At 49.6% G+C, this 18194-nt stretch overlaps 1 protein-coding gene across 2 annotated transcripts in view; it reads left to right on the top strand.

Annotated features, from left to right (window-relative positions):
- Nucleotides 1–18194, top strand: part of RFTN1 (raftlin, lipid raft linker 1) — a 442525-nt gene that overhangs the window by 392088 nt on the left and 32243 nt on the right. For both annotated transcript variants that reach the window (XM_085630441.1, XM_085630442.1), the window contains exon 8: nucleotides 17636–17739. In XM_085630441.1, coding sequence (XP_085486567.1) covers nucleotides 17636–17739 — 104 coding nt within the window. The remainder of the gene's footprint in view (nucleotides 1–17635; nucleotides 17740–18194) is intronic.

Here is an 18194-nt window from a genome sequence, read left to right as displayed (position 1 = left end):
ATTCGTAAATAGGACTCTCTTGTGAACGGGCAGCCAGCGCAGGATCCGCAAGAGCTGGGACTTATGCGCCCATTTTTGGGAAGATATATTATCCGTCTGATTACTGATTGATGAATTATTTTTCATTTGGCCGAGAAGGACACCCAAATACTTAGATAAAATGCATTCTCATGAGCAATTCTGGACACAAAGAGACCTTGAAGGACTGCCTTTCTTGAGTGGAAGATATCTGAAGATATTCTCCAGTGCTTTAAGCAGAGCTTAATTTGAGCCGATAGTTTCTGGTGCTCGGCACCGGCACTTAATTGTCAACACCGGCGCTTGAGACAGTCTGCCACATGGTGTCGCTGCCTGACTAATTTAGAGATGAGCACAACAACAGTTTATTATTTAACTCATTAATTCAATACACATTTAAAATGACTATTACCTGCTGCCCAAGCCATCCTTATAGCGTTGGGGGGCCTGGCATAGTCTGAATTGTCACACTTGTAGGAGGGACTGAATATACTGTGGGCGTCCTCCATGAATGAGGGAGTCTCGGAGCCAAAGGAGCGGATAAGGGGAGTAAACACGCAATCTCAAGTGTGGGGATCAGTGCAGAGCTGCCGTAAAACAGGGGCACGAACATGTGTGAGGGCGGAGAGGACCTTCCACGCTTCTGGTGACACCTTCTTCAAGGACGACACTACAGCCCCTATCAATCAATAACACGGACACGCGTGAGGTTCAATGTACAATACTTTACGAAGCGCAGCCGCGCGGGGACCGCCGCCATGGGTGGCTGGCTCGAGGCAGTGTTTCACATGAGCTTATATACTTTACAATACATCTCGCTCAACATACACTGCCAATCCGGGCATTTTAACCGGCGTAAGGTGATGGGGATGTCCGAGCATTTATTCAGTCAATTATTGACAACAGACATTAAGCCATATTCAGGCATGGCTTACGAATTGTTCCGCAACCAAAGCAAAGGGACAGTTGACACACACACACACACACACACACACACGGACACACTCATAGACTCAGGATTTCCCTCTTTTTCAAGGCTGTGCAGTCACTGCGAGTTCAGCACAGGCTGAGAGGCCTTTTGATGTCCTGCAAGCTTCTTGCAGACCCACAGTGCAGTGACCCAGGGTGACCAGGGGGTTTCTATTGCAATTATGTTTTTGTAATGCTTTTATGATTGTATTGTACAACAGTCGAATAAAGCTGGTCTTTGACAAGGGGGTTCAAAGGCCTCTCACGCTCCCTGCAGAGACAGAACATAGCTTGTCAGCACATCTTAGTCAAGCACATATTTCGCGGTGGCTCACGTGTGCAACACACCTGCTAACCTGGGGCACGTGTGGTCCTATCCCAACACAAAAAGAGGATGGACGGAATGCTGAACATTGTCAAGCGCTGCACCCCCCACCCTCCCAGTCACTGATCTGGGTTAAATCCATGTTTGTAGCTCACTTTGCCACCCTAGTATAAGAAGCATCCTGGGACCGGTTTCGGGCTCACACCCCTCAGCTTGAATCCAGTGGCATAGCGAGCACGCGCATGGTCCTAGCATCTGTCATGGCGGTGGTTCCCAGCATGCCTCAGGAAGGATAAAAACAGGGACTGCTATTCTCTTACTTTCTATTGCTTTCTGCTGAAAAAATCGCATTTGCACCATCCCAAAAAATCACAATTCCTCCGTATGCACCCCTGTCACTCTGGGGGCTGAGAAGCTCTGGGGAGGCGCCCAACTTGGGGAACAGTGAATTGGAGTTTTAATACTGAAAGAAAAATATTTTGTGTGCCGCAAAAAAAAATACACCCATAATAAAAATAAAAAAAGTAGACATAAAGGAAACGGTGACAAGATCGTCAGTGTTATAGTTATGGGTGTCGATTTTTCCCGTGTGTGACGTGTGACGTAGATCCTCGTTATTGGCCGGCTGAAGGTGGACAGTTTGCACTTTTCCTTCATCTTTGCAGAGCCTGGCTTTTCAAGTTCATTTCAAAACCATTTGCCTCGCGATTCACACTCGCTGTTGGCGCATGGACCATCTTAAGTGGTACCATTGAGTTGGGTAACAATAAAAATCTGTTATTCCGCACCAAGACACCCTTGGGTGAACGTGTGCTTTACACATGGTAAAAGGGGGAGAAACCTACGATGTTAAGAAGACACGGTAGCAAAGTTATATTGTTATGAGATTAGGCGACAATATTCCTAAAATTTTCAGTTTTTTTTAAATACATTCCTTCATTCAGTGTAGACGGGAGGTTTTCATATTGCAAACATGTGAGGCTCACTTTCTTTTTCATAATCGGCTTTATTTATACTTCGTCACACCACAGAAGCTTTTACAGCGCCACGGGGATCCCTCAAAAGGAAATGAAATCACCGAGGTCCCGGAAGTGAGCACCACAGTCAAAGTGACCTCTCGGGCACGTGCTTCTGCAAGGTCACGAGTGATGGGGAAGATTCAGTCTGAGCCAAAGCGGCCCTTCAGAGTCCAGCCTGGCACGTGCCCCGCTCTGAGCGATGTTAACCCTTCAGAGCCCAGCTTGGCACGTGCCATGCTCTGAGCGCTGTTAACCCTTCAGAGTCCAGCCTGGCACGTGCCATGCTCTGAGCGCTGTTAACCCTTCAGAGTCCAGCCTGGCACGTGCCTCACTCTACAGCGCTGTTAACCCTTCAGAGTCCAGCCTGGCTTGTGCCATGCTCTGAGCGCTGTTAACCCTTCAGAGTCCAGCCTGGCACGTGCCCTGCTCTGCAGCGCTGTTAACCCTTCAGAGTCCAGCCTGGCACGTGCCATGCTCTGAGCGCTGTTAACCCTTCAGTGTTCAGCCTGGCACGTGCCATGCTCTGCGGTGCTGTTAACCCTTCAGAGTCCAGCTTGGCACGTGCCCCGCTCTGCAGCGCTGTTAACCCTTCAGAGTCCAGCCTGGCATGTGCCCAGCTCTGTGCGCTGATCAGAGTCCAGCTTGGCACGTGTCCTGCTCTGAAGCGTTGTTAACCCTTCAGAGTCAAGCCTGGCACGTGCCCCTTTCTGAGCGCTGTTAACCCTTCAGAGTCCAGCCTGGCACGTGCCATGTTCTGCAGCACTGTTAACCCTTCAGAGGCCAGCCTGGCACGTGCCCCGCTCTGCAGCCCTATTAACCCTTCAGAGCCCAGCCTGGCACGTGCCCCGCTCCGCAGTGCTGTTAACCATTCAGAGTCCAGCCTGGCACGTGCCATGCTCTGCAGCGCTGTTACCCCTTCAGAGTCCAGCCTGGCACGTGCTATGCTCTGAGTGCTGTTAACCCTTCAGAGCCCAGCTTGGCACGTGCCCCGCTCTTCAGCACTTTTATCCCTGCAGAGCACAGCCTGGCACGTGCCCCACTCTGAGCGCTGTTAACCCTTCAGAGTCCAGCCTGGCACGTGCCATGCTCTGCAGCGCTGTTAACCCTTCAGAGTTCAGCCTGGCACGTGCCATGCTGTGCAGCGCTGTTAACCCTTCAGAGTCCAGCCTGGCACGTGCCATGTTCTGCAGCACTGTTAACCCTTCAGAGGCCAGCCTGGCACGTGCCCCGCTCTGCAGCCCTATTAACCCTTCAGAGCCCAGCCTGGCACGTGTCCTGCTCTGCAGCGTTGTTAACCCTTCAGCGTCAAGCCTGGCACGTGCCCCTTTCTGAGTGCTGTTAACCCTTCAGAGTCCAGCCTGGCACATGCCATGCTCTGCAGCACTGTTAGCCCTTCAGAGTCCAGCCGGGCACGTGCCCCACTCTGCAGCGCTGTTAACACTTCAGAGTACAGCCTGGCACGTGCCATACTCTGCAGCGCTGTTAACCCTTCAGAGTCCAGCCTGGCACATGCCCCGCTCTGCAATGCTGTTAACCTTTCAGAGACCAGCCTGGCACGTGCCCCGCTCTGAGAGCTATTAACCCTTCAGAGTCCAGCCTGGCACGTGCCATGCTCTGCGGCGCTGTTAACCCTCCAGAGTCCAGCCTGGCACGTGCCATTTTCTGCAGCACTGTTAACCCTTCAGAGGCCAGCCTGGCACGTGCCCCGCTCTGCAGCCCTATTAACCCTTCAGAGCCCAGCCTGGCACGTGCCCCGCAGTACTGTTAACTCTTCAGAGTCCAGCCTGGCACGTGCCATGCTCTGCAGCGCTGTTGACCTTTCAGAGTCCAGCCTGGCACGTGTTATGCTCTGCAGCGCTGTTAACCCTTCAGAGTCCAACCGGGCACGTGCCATGCTCTGTAGTACTGTTAACCCTTCAGAGGCACCAGCCTGCCAGAAACTGCCTGTGTTTCCACCACCCAGAGAGGGTTTCACTGACACTCGGTTCTAGCCATGAAGCAGCGAGCAGCGCCTGTGGACAGATGCTACCGATGTGCGATATGTGCTTTTCGATAATTAAGTGAAATTAAAAAAAAAAATACACGTAAAAACGCGAAATGTAGAACTGGCATTTGGAGCTATATGTTAGCATCCATTTTAGAAAGGGAAGCTTTCTGAATGTTGGCTTGCATCACATCTGTCCGCAGTGTGTCTCTTTCCATATTCCAGTCATATGGCTCACAGAAGAGTTCTTCGCCTGCGTTTCAGTGATCTTATTACAGAGTTCCTCGCTTTCACCTAAACTTAGTCCCACTGCCTTTTCCAAATGCACGACAGAAGTAGCACCTTCCTTTCCATGCAAATGCAATCTATCGACCTCCACAACCGGCTGATGAAACCCCGTTTGCGACAGAATGTGACATACGGTCCTGCAAGCTAGCAGAGACCTTCTTCACAACTCAGGTGTACTTATCAACTCAGACAAATCAAAAATCAATTGCGTTAAAAAAAATCAGTAATTAGGGCAACCTTGGGCACAAGGATTACAAAAGTGCATCCTTTGGAAGACAGACTTCCCGCTACACCACACAGGTGTTAGCGCCTTCAGACAATCTCTCATTCAAGAGCCAGGCAGCGCAGTACTTAATTTGGGCCGGTTATTTTCCGGTGCTCGGCACCGGCACTTAATTGTCAACACCAGCGCTTGTGACAGTAGGCCACAAGATGGCGATGTCTGGCAAATTTAGAGATGACCACAACAGCAGTTAATTATTAATTCAATATACATATAAAATTACTATTACCTGTGGTCAAGCCATCCTTATAGCTCGGGGGCCCGAAATAATCCGAACTGTCACACTTGTAGGAGTGCAATGGCGAGTAGTTGTGTTGTTACTATCCTTGGCAGCGCTGGCAGGGGCAATGTGTGGTGCAAGCTGCAGTGCCCTCCTCACGACAGCCCTGGCACTTTTTTTTTACATATTAATGACTGCAGGCAGGTATCCTCTCTTCTGGGCTCTATGGCATTGTGCCCCTTTCTGATGCCCAGGGCCAGGCCTCACTGAAATAGCCATCCTTCCGCAGAAATGATGCTAACAGGTCTATATTAATAGAAAAGCAGGTAAACAAATGAAAAGGTGTTAACGTATTTATTTATGGAGGTTATGAAGTAATTTCATAGCCTAATTTACAGAGTATATATAATAAACAAGACAAACATTGGTCTAAAAAAAGGTACATGCCCATTCCTCAGCCCTGTACATAAAACAAGTTTTATCATATCAGGTTTGGGTTTTTCAGATTTAGTGATGCTGGCCAGAGTTGGAAAATAAGATACATTTTGAATACTACTTTATGCAATTTTAGAAGGTGTAAATTGATACCTATCACTCTGCCTTTCCAAGTTTTGATTAAAGAGTACGGCTATCTCCTAAAACCATAATTTCACAGATTAGGTGTGAGCAGCGTTGATGAGCGAATGTCTGTTTTTGTCAAATTTATGGAATTTATCAAGTCTAAATATAAGATGCGAATGGAATTAATCAAGACGGCTGAATTGAGCTGAGTAAACGTTTAACTTAACGCTAAGTATGATTTATCGACCAAGTATGATAAAAATTGAATCAACATGTACTACAGCAGAATTTAAACAAACTGTTTCCCCCTGTGAAGCTGTAGTTGTCTTATGGTATTTGTGTTAATGACTACTTAATACATATTTGACTGACAATTTAATTTTGAGAATTTATTCTTTTATTTAATTCATATATTCTTGTAGAATTGAATTGTAGTCGTTCTATTTGTAAGCTACATGCATATTTGTAAGTTGCAAATTGAATACAATGATGTATGTGAGATTATGAATGCTGAAGTTCATTAAAAAATAATTTCAGCATTTAATATGCCTCCCAAGTGCAAACACATTTTTGCAGAAATTAAAATCACGGTCAAAGGAATAAATCCTTTAGGGCTTGATTTAGATTTCGGCGGATGGGTTACTCTGTCACACCGGTGGTGGATGGATAACCTGTCCACAGAAATATAAATCCCATAGGATATAACGGGATTTATATTTATGGCCACGGGATATCCGTCACCGTTGTGACAGAGTAACCCGTCCGACGAGTTCTAAATAAGGCCCTAAGTTGTGGCTTATTACAAATTTCTTGATGGAAGGAAGGGGCGCTCAGTTGGACCATCTAATCATACAGGACAAATTATCAACAACGCGCTTACCATATCTATATGTTGGCGTTAACAGTAGCCCAACTCGCTCTCAAGCCACTCCTGACTCCGTAACGCGGAGCTTGACCCTGCTTCGGATGGACATTGCTGCAACAATGTAATATCTGAATGTGAAGGTCCAGCCGATGTCCAAGATCCTGTTGAGGAAGGCAGACAGAATATGGCATTGACTGTTGTCCCAAAACACATGGTTCACAGGGACCGCCAACAGGCCTCACCGTACCAAAGCACACCATCACCGCAGCCTCTCCTACAGGAACCGCCAAAGGGCCTCACAGTAGCAACACAGACCACCACTGCAGACCTCTCCTACAGGAACCGCCAACAGGCCTCACCATACCAAAGCAGACCATCACTGCAACCTCTCCTACAGGAACCGCCAACAGGCCTCACCGTACCAAAGCAGACCATCACTGCAGCCTCTCCTACAGGAACTGCCAACGGGCCTCACAGTACCCAAGCAGACCACCACTGCAGACCTCTCCTACAGGAATCACCAACGGGCCTCACCGTACCAAAGCAGACCATCACTGCAGACCTCTCCTACAGGAACCGCTAACGAGCCTCACCGTACCAAAGCAGACCATCACTGCAGCCTCTCCTACAGGAACCGCCAACGGGCCTCACAGTACCAAAGCAGACCATCACTGCAGACCTCTCCTACAGGAACCGCCAACAGGCCTCACCGTACCAACACAGACCATCACTGCAGACCTCTCCAACAGGAACCGCCAACGGGCCTCACAGTACCAACACAGACCACCACTGCAGAACTCTCCTACAGGAACCGCCAACGGGCCTCACAGTACCCAAGCAGACCATCACTGCAGACCTCTCCTACAGGAACCTCCAACAGGCCTCACCGTACCAACAAAGACCATCACTGCAGACCTCTCCAACAGGAACCGCCAACGGGCCTCACAGTACCAACACAGACCACCACTGCAGACCTCTCCTACAGGAACCGCCAACGGGACTCACAGTACCCAAGCAGACCACCACTGCAGACCTCTCCTACAGGAACGGCCAACGGGCCTCACAGTACCCAAGCAGACCATCACTGCAGACCTCTCCTACAGGAACGACCAACGGGCCTCACCGTACCAAAGCTGACCATCACTGCAGACCTCTCCTACAGGAACCGCCAATGGGCCTCACAGTAACAACGCAGACCATCACTGCAGACCTCTCCTACAGGAACCGCCAACAGGCCTCACAATACCCAAGAAGACCACCATTGCAGACCTCTCCTACAGGTACCGCCAACGGGCCTCACAGTACCCAAGCAGACCACCACTGCAGACCTCTCCTACAGGAACCGCCAACGGGCCTCATAGTACCAACACAGACCACCACTGCAGACCTCTCCTACAGGAACCGCCAACGGGCCTCACAGTACCCAAGCAGACCACCACTGCAGACCTCTCCTACAGAAACCTCCAACGGGCCTCACAGTACCCAAGCAGACAACCACTGCAGACCTCTCCTACCGAAACCGCCAACGGACCTCACAGTACCAACACAGACCATCACTGCAGACCTCTCCTACAGGAGCCACCAACAGGCCTCACCGTACCAAAGCAGACCATTTCTGCAGCCTCTCCTACAGGAACCGCCAATGGGCCTCACCGTACCAAAGCAGACCATCACTGCAGCCTCTCCTACAGGAACCGCCAACGGGCCTCACAGTACCCAAGCAGACCACCACTGCAAACCTCTCCTACAGGAATCACCAACGGGCCTCACCGTACCAAAGAAGACCATCACTGCAGACCTCTCCTACAGGAACCGCTAACGGGCCTCACCGTCCCAAAGCAGACCATCACTGCAGCCTCTCCTACAGGAACCGCCAACGGGCCTTACAGTACCAAAGCAGACCATCACTACAGCCTCTCCTACAGGAACCGCCAACGGGCCTCACAGTACCAAAGCAGACCATCACTGCAGACCTCTCCTACAGGAACTGCCAACGGGCCTCACCGTACCAAAGCAGACCATCACTGCAGACCTCTCCTACAGATACCGCCAACGGGCCTCACCGTACCAAAGCAGACCATCACTGCAGTCTCTCCAACAGGAACCGCCAACGGGCCTCACAGTACCAAAGCAGACCATCACTGCAGCCTCTCCTACAGGAACCGCCAACGGGCCTCACAGTACCAAAGCAGACCATCACTGCAGCCTCTCCTACAGGAACCGCCAACGGGCCTCACAGTACCAACACAGACCATCACTGCAGACCTCTCCTACAGGAACCGCCAACAGGCCTCACCGTACCAACACAGACCATCACTGCAGACCTCTCCAACAGGAACCGCCAACGGGCCTCACAGTACCAACACAGACCACCACTGCAGAACTCTCCTACAGGAACCGCCAACGGGCCTCACAGTACCCAAGCAGACCATCACTGCAGACCTCTCCTACAGGAACCGCCAACAGGCCTCACCGTACCAACACAGACCATCACTGCAGACCTCTCCAACAGGAACCGCCAACGGGCCTCACAGTACCAACACAGACCACCACTGCAGACCTCTCCTACAGGAACCGCCAACGGGCCTCACAGTACCCAAGCAGACCACCACTGCAGACCTCTCCTACAGGAACGGCCAACGGGCCTCACAGTACCCAAGCAGACCATCACTGCAGACCTCTCCTACAGGAAGGGCCAACGGGCCTCACCGTACCAAAGCTGACCATCACTGCAGACCTCTCCTACAGGAACCGCCAATGGGCCTCACAGTAACAACGCAGACCATCACTGCAGACCTCTCCTACAGGAACCGCCAACAGGCCTCACAATACCCAAGCAGACCACCATTGCAGACCTCTCCTACAGGAACCGCCAACGGGCCTCACAGTACCCAAGCAGACCACCACTGCAGACCTCTCCTACAGGAACCGCCAACGGGCCTTACAGTACCAACACAGACCACCACTGCAGACCTCTCCTACAGGAACCGCCAACGGGCCTCACAGTACCCAAGCAGACCACCACTGCAGACCTCTCCTACAGAAACCTCCAACGGGCCTCACAGTACCCAAGCAGACAACCACTGCAGACCTCTCCTACCGAAACCGCCAACGGACCTCACAGTACCAACACAGACCATCACTGCAGACCTCTCCTACAGGAGCCGCCAACGGGCCTCACAGTACCAAAGCAGACCATCATAGCAGACCTCTCCTACAGGAACCGCCAACGGGCCTCACAGTACCCAAGCAGACCACCACTGCAGACCTCTCCTACAGAAACCTCCAACGGGCCTCACAATACCCAAGCAGACCACCACTGCAGACCTCTCCTACAGGAACCGCCAACGGGCCTCACAGTACCCAAGCAGACCACCACTGCAGACCTCTTCTACAGGAGAATCAGGGGTGGCTCCTCTGTAATGGCTGAAGAGCGTCGCTCCACTGGTCAAAGTCAGTCACAGAAAAATGAAATGATAATAAACAATAATATAATGTTCGAGGCATATGAGCTGCAGATCACACACTTAGGATAGTAGATCGCCATCTGGTGTTGGGCTCGGATGCTTGCAGGTTGTTGTTGTCTTTGGAGGAAGTCTTTGGTCACGAGATAGGTGACTCCTCCCTTGGACTACAGTGCGCATGGGCATCCACTCCATCCTCAGATTGTTTTTTTCCGCCATTGGGTTCGCATGTAACTTTTCCACTCCGGTTGAAAATCTCAAATACAAGCTTTTCGTAGTGAAAAAACTTCTAACAACTACTTCGAAGCACCTTCACTCGACATCGAATTCATCGGCTCGATTCCGGACGTCGACGCAGGCTGCTGGGCCTATCCACGCCGTGAGGCCTACGGCTCATGGAAAGGACGCCGTTTAAAAAATGCCCCCAGTGTGGAGCAAAATTTCCGCACAGTGACCATCACAAAGTCTGCAACCTGTGCCTATCACCGGAACACGACAAAGCCAGCTGTCCAGCCTGCGCAGCATTTCGATCCAAAAAGACCATTTGGGATCGAAGAGCTCGACGCCATATCATGGCACACAAACCAGCCCCGGAACCAGAAAACATCTTTCATGAGGGTCCCGATGTCCCGGAAGAAGATTCCGAGGAACTTCAAATCATCTCAGAAGCAGACGACTCAGACGACCCCATTACTCCTGGGCAACGCGTGAGTACCACTGCCCCTGCCCCAACCCCTCTAAAACCAAAGGCATTGGTCAAAACTTCGCCAGCTGGCCTCAATCGAGACCAAAAACACCCTTCAGAAGCCCCGCCTCCGGGCTCGGCTCTGAAGAAACATAAGCCTTCCGGTGGCTCGGGCCCGAGCAAGCCGCATGTAATGGTACCCCCAGCACCTTCGGCACCGAAGACAAAAGACCCCTCGGCACCGAAATCGGATCCAACACCCTCGGCACCGAAAACATCGAGGCCCATAGATAAACCGGCACCGAAACCTTCCAAGCCGAAAGACTTAACTTCGGCACCGAAACCGTCGTCAGCACCGAAACCTTCATTGGCACCGAAACCTTCATCGGCACCATAACCACCGGCTAAGGACCATAATACACCTCCTAAAGCCAAAGACTCGGCCGATCAACCAAAACCTCGATCGGAACCGAAAAAATCAGCGCCAAAATCTGTTCCTGAAGAACAAGAACTTTTCCATCCAGATCCAACACAAAAAAAATCTATATTAATCCAAAGACTGGACATGTCACTGCAGTGCCATATAAGAAACGGAAACTGGACACAACACCTGCCCCAGTTCCTATAAAAAAGAAGGACTCGGCAACATCACCTATTCCTCCTTCCTCTCCCATACGACCTTCTACCCCACCCCCTCTGCCTACACCACCCTTACCTCTACCATCTCCATCACATACACCACCTCCACAGGATGATGATGATGACCTAGGGGGAGGGGGTGACCCTGGGGATCCTAATGATCCGTTCACGGATCCAGATACCGCACCATTGGACGACTGGGCATACCCTCTACCAGATATACCTGACCCTACACCATATCCCTCCAAACCATCACCTCCAGATGACCACCTGGGGTTTGGACAACTAGTAAACAGGGCAGCACTTTACCATGGCGTCACCATGCACCTCGATGCACCCGAGGAAGATTTCCTACTAGACACGTTTGAACAGTCTCAGAAAACAGTACAAATTCCACCTATGATTAAAGGTGTCACAAAACACGCCACAGAGGTATTTAAAGACCCCGTCCGTGCCAGGGTGCTTAACCCAAGAATTGAGAAAAAATATAGACCTGCCCCAGAAGATCCTTCTTACATCAAAGGACAGCTCCCTCTAGATTCTTTGGTTGTTTCCAACGCAAGGAAACGCGCCAACTCCCAAACCATCGGAGATACACCACCCCCTGACAAAGAATCTAAACTATTAGAAGCCTCGGGCAAACGAGTAGCAGCACAAGCTGCTAATCATTGGTGAATTGCCAACACCCAAGCCCTACTAGCACGCTATGATAGGGCTCACTACGATCAATTGGAGAATCTGCTACAACACCTGCCAGACCAATACAAGACCCAGGCAAATGACCTTATACAAGAGGGAAAACTCATCTCAAATGCGTCAATTAAATGCGCACTTGACGCCGCAGACACCGCCTCTAGAGCAATAAACACAAGTGTACTCCTCAGACGCCATGCCTGGCTACGCATTTCAGGCTTTAAGCCAGAAGTACAAAGTACCATACTCAGCCAACCATTTAACCAAGAACAGTTATTTGGGCCAGCAGTAGACACTGCACTCGAAAAAAGACACCGAGACTGCTAAGTCCATGGGAGCATTGCAGTCTCCACAACCACGCGGCTCCTTTCAGCGCTCCTTCTACAGAGGAGCCTCCAAGAATATGGGAGCAGACACCTCCTCTACCTTCAAAACCTCTCAACAAACATCCCCCAGCAGAGGATATTTTAGAGGAGGATATAGAGGAAACAACACCAAGGGACGAGGTCGAGGCAGTACCAACACTCATACCTCCCCTGCCACAAAACAGTGACTTTCCTCCACTCCCCCCAGACCATTTCACTCCAGTCCGGGGAAGACTCAAACAGTTCCTACCTGTCTGGAACTCCATCACAACAGACAAAGTGGGTAAGACAAATTATCCAGTATGGTTACTGCCTGGAACTCACCACTACCCCCCACACATACCACCCAAGCAGCGTCCCATGTCCCCAGACCATCTTACGCTCCTCAAACAAGAGGTTCTCTCATTGCTTCAAAACCACGCAATAGAACCAGTTCCCTTACAACATCAGGGTACAGGGGTATACTCACTGTACTTCCTAATCCACAAAAAGGACGGGACTCTAAGACCAATACTCGACCTCAGACCCCTAAATCAGTACATAAGCTCGGATCATTTCCATATGATCACTCTTCAACAAGTGCTCCCACTACTACAACAAGGGGATTTCCTTACCACACTAGATCTCAAGGACGCTTATTTTCACATTCCCATACATCCGGCTCACAGGAAGTACCTAAGGTTTGTGGTGGACGGACAACACTATCAGTTTACAGTCCTACCATTCGGGGTGGCAACTGCGCCCAGAGTATTCACCAACAGCCTCATGCATCAAGCCAAAATCCAGTCGGTAAAATACCGATTCGCTAATAGCTCCCGGTATTGAGTTAAAAATACCCAATCCCAATGCATCAACCCAAAAGCAAAAATCGCTATTTAAGGAATCCTTAAATAGCGATTCCTTAAATAGCGATAGCATTTAAGGAATCCCAAATAGAGATTCCTTAATTTAAGGAATCTCAATTTGGGATTCCTTAAATGCAATGCATGAAAGTAAAAAAATTAGCGAATTCGCTAATAGGGGGAGCAAATTACCATGAAGATGAACTGCATGGTAATTTGCTAAAAGTTTGAAAAATGCACTTTTGTGCATTTTTCAAAGTTTCAAGTTGCGCACACACATGCCCTTAGAGCATGTGTGTGTGCAACATATGTGCACATATCAATTTCAGGGGTGCAATAGGGTGTCATTTTGACACCCTTGCACCCTTGAAATTGCATGAGCAATTTGCGAGAACCTACTGGTACTCGCTATTTGCTCATGCAATCTCCAATTCATTCCTATGGGCCTGGAGGCCCATAGGAATGATTGGGATGGCATTCCTTAATTGCTACTCGCAATTTGCTAGTAGCAATTAAGGAAAGTTAAGGAATCGCTATTTGAATAGCGATTCCTACATGCATAGCCTTTTGCTATTCCTTATTAGCGAATCCTTATTTTTCGCTAATAAGGAATCGCAAATGGCATTGTTGATGCATGAGCCCCCAAGTGTCTAGCAGTTGTAGCAGCGCATCTCAGAAGACAACAAATTCATGTCTTCCCGTATCTAGACGACTGGCTAATATAAGCCAACTCATTCAACAAATGCGTTCTACACACTCACCAAACTATTCAACTCTTACACAGCTTGGGATTCACAATAAACTATCCCAAATCTCATCGCCAACCCTCCCACATACATCAATATCTGGGAGCCACCATAAATACCTCCAAAGCCCTAGCATATCCCAGCCCAGCCAGGATAGCCAATATACAAGCTCTGATCGCAAAACTTAAAACCCAACACTCTCTTCCAGCAAGAGTGTTCATGCAACTCATAGGCATGATGGCGTCATGCATCTTCATTGTGCCTTATGCAAGACTTCAAACGCGTCCCTTGCAAGAGTGTCTAGCACGTCAGTGGAACCAGGCTCACGGACAACTAACAGATCTGGTGTTGGTCAACAGCCTCTCACATCGCTCTCTAAAATGGTGGAACACAATAAACCTGTCCAAAGGGCGGCCGTTCCTCGAGCCTCTTCCACAACAACGGACGCATCACTCACGGGATGGGGAGCCCATCTCCTAGGACACACCACTCAGGGCAAATGGACCACTCAACAGAAAGTGCTCCATATCAATTACCTGGAACTACTGGCAATATTCCTAGCACTAAAATCATTCCAAATACATCTCCAGAACAAAACTGTCCTCATCTGTACGGACAACTTGACAGCCATGTATTATATACAAAAACAAGGAGGCACACATTCTCTCCAGCTGTCCCAGCACGCACAGAACATTTGGAGATGGGCTGTTCCCCAGAACATATACCTACTTGCAGAACACCTTCCAGGGGTTCACAATCAGATTGCCGACCTGTTAAGTCGTCAGACTCAACAGATCCACGAATGGGAATTACATCCACAAGTCCTACTCCCCTTTTTCCAACAATGGGGCCAACCAGACATAGATCTGTTCGCCACACACAAAAACGCAAAATGCCCAACCTTCGCCGCCAGGTTTCCCCACCCACAGTCGAAGGGCAATGCGATATGGATGAACTGGTCAGGCAGATTTGCGTACGCTTTTCCGCCTCTCCCACTCATTCCATTCATGGTACGCAAGCTCCGGCAACAGTCTCTCAAACTGATCCTAGTAGCTCCCACATGGGCACGCCAGCCCTGGTTCACAACACTGCTGGAACTCTCTCTAGTTCCACACCAAAAACTGCGCCTCTCCCCGTCCTTATTAACCCAGAACCATGGAGAAATCAGACACCCAGATCCAGGACAACTGAATCTAGCGATCTGGCTCCTAAAGTCCTAGAGTTCGGTTACCTCAACCTACCACCAGACTGCATGAATATTATAAAAGAGGCCAGACGACCTACCACTAGAGCCTGCTACGCTGCAAAATGGAAAAGATTTGCCATTTACTGCACTAACAATGATATACGCCCACTGGATGCATCCATCCAGAACATTATTTGCTACTTACTACACTTGCAAAGATGTAATTTAGTGTACTCATCCATACGTCTCCACCTAGCAGCATTAGCAGCCTACTTACAAAATCGACAACCCTTGTCACTATTTAGAGTACCTGCGATTAAAGCCTTCATGGAAGGCCTTAAGAGAATTATTCCGCCCAGATTACCACCCTCTCCAGTGTGGAATCTAAATATTGTTCTCACTTGGCTCATGGGTCCCCCATTTGAACCTCTGCATAAATGTGAACTGCAGTTCTTCACATGGAAAGTGGCTTTCCTTATTGCTATCACATCCCTTCGAAGGGTGAGTGAAATCCAGGCTTTAACCATACAAGAACCATTCCTACAATTACACCGCAACAAAGTGGTTCTTAGAACAAATCCGAAATTCCTCACAAAAAAGTCATATCTTCGTTCCATCTTAACCAATCAGTTGAGCTACCAGTGTTCTTCCCAAATCCGGACTCGGTAGCTGAAAGAGCTCTTCATACCTTAGACGTTAAAAGAGCCCTGCTTTACTACAATGACAGAACCAAATTATTTAGCAAAACCAAACAATTGTTTGTTGCTTTCTCTCCACCACATAAAGGCAACCCCATTTCCAAATCAGGGATAACCAGGTGAATAGTTAAATGTATCCAAATATGCTACCACAAGGCTAAACGCACACTAACAGTTCCCCCTAGAGCGCATTCCACACACAAAATAGGGGCTTCCATGGCATTCTTAGGAAACATTCCCTTAGAAGATATTTGTAAGGCAGCCACATGGTCTACAACACACACCTTCACTAAACACTACTGTGTTGACGTGCAAGCAAAACAACAAGCTTCTGTAGGTCAGGCTGTCCTTAAAACCTTATTCCAAACTGCTGCAACCGATACAGGTGACCACCGCTAGGGGAGACACTGCTATATAGTCTATCCTAAGTGTGTGATCTGCAGCTCATATGCCTCGAACAGAATATGCTACTTACCAGTATGCATCTGTTCTTGGCATGTAGAGCTGCAGAGCCAAACACGCCCACCCACCTCCCCGGGACCTCTATCTGTTCCAGCATCGTCTTACTTAGACATTACACATGGACATCTCTCTCTCTTTACAAACTCCATCATTTGCCATCATGGCGAAAAACAATCTGAGGATGGAGTGGATGCCCATGCGCACTGTAGTCCAAGGGAGGAGTCACCTATCTCGTGACCAAAGACTTCTTCCGAAGACAACAACAACCTGCAAGCATCCGAGCCCAACACCAGATGGCGATCTACTATCCTAAGTGTGTGGCTCTGCAGCTCTACATGCCAAGAACAGATGCATACTGGTAAGTAGCATATTCCTTTATTTTTATGTGACTGAGTAGGGTGGGGCAGGGGGACGGGTGATGGGCACCGTCTTAGGCCAGCCAAACCGACATGCACACTTCTATTTCTCCAACACAGCTGTGTTGCACAGCCAGGTTGAAGAAACAGCACAGACTCCCATGCACTGGCTGACCGGCAGACCAGGCCGCTCCGACCAATTCTGGCGCAGCTGTCATGCTAGGTATAGCATGAGAGCAGTGTCTTGATTCGGTGGGGAGCCTGTGCTTTTGCAGTGACCATCAGGAGAAAAGAACCACAGGGGCATCTGTTGGTGACAGGTAAGTATTTTTTATTATTCCTGGCCCCCCTCTCCCCTTGTCCCTCTCCCTCCCACTTTACATTTGCAGCCGCCACCACTGAGGACAGTAAGTGAGTTTGAACATCATTGTCGTTTTCTACTTGATCTCTACTTGTTTGCAGCTCAGATGAAATGTGAAATGCCAAGGTCTAATGCCCGTAAACCCAAAATCCAATGCAAAGCTTAGACTGATTGAGAAGGTTTTCCCTTCACGGGCAATGTTCCAATATGTGGAGCCGCGGTCCGTGCAAGTAACAGCGGTAGGGTAGGCTGGCCAGGTAAGGGAGGATTTGGAGGGACAATACAGAGGGAAAATTAATTATTTATTTAATTTTCCCTCTGCATCGTCCCTTGAAATCCCCCCTTACCCGGCACCACCGCTGTTACCTGCACAGACCGCGTCTGAATATGTGATATCTGCAGACCTACTGACTGCATGTCAATGTCAACATTTGCTGTGTTTTACTGGATAGAAACTGACTCAGTGGGGAAGGCCACGCCTCACAACTTGTAGGCACAATTATATCACTTCTAAGAATTTTCCACCTCTGAATGGGGGGAATGATCATGCTGTTCTATTTTTCTGTTCTCATCAGTGAAGTCTTAACGTCATTCCTTCTTCCGCAGGGGACCAAGGTGCAGACTGACTATGTGCCGCTGCTGAACTCTCTGGCGGATTACGGATGGCAGCTGAGGTGTGTGCTTCCGACTCCAGTTGCGAATACAGACAGGTAAGTAGGCAGCATGTAGGCAGCCGCTGTCCTGCACCCGCCCCTCCTGCATCCTTCATATCGCCAAGGCCGGAGTGGGGAACCGGAAGCACTCCAACCCCTGGTGCATCACAGAGTACGATTGTTTGAGGACTTTATGAAGCCGCGAATGTCCAACTTGAGCAGGGCTTGGCTTCGTAGACGTCTCTCTGCCAGAAAGCTGAAGCTTTGGTTGTAGGCGATCAAGGGGCATATTTACAAGCCCAGAATGCCACCAGAGCATCACTTTTTCTGACGCTCTGGTGAGGTTGCGACATTACCCATATTTACAAGGTGGCGCTAAGCCACTTAACATGGCTTTTCTATGCAGTCCGCCACAAAGGGACAAGCAATGGGTGTTGCAGTGGGCGTTCCACTGCAACGCCCTTTACTTTTTGACCTGCCCCTAATTTACAAGGATGGGGCAGCGCCACAAA

This window comes from Triturus cristatus, chromosome 10, assembly GCF_964204655.1.
Source record: "Triturus cristatus chromosome 10, aTriCri1.1, whole genome shotgun sequence".
NCBI classification, from domain to species: Eukaryota; Metazoa; Chordata; class Amphibia; order Caudata; family Salamandridae; genus Triturus; species Triturus cristatus.
Note: the sequence above shows the minus strand (reverse complement) of the source record. Positions and strands in the feature narration are given on the sequence as shown.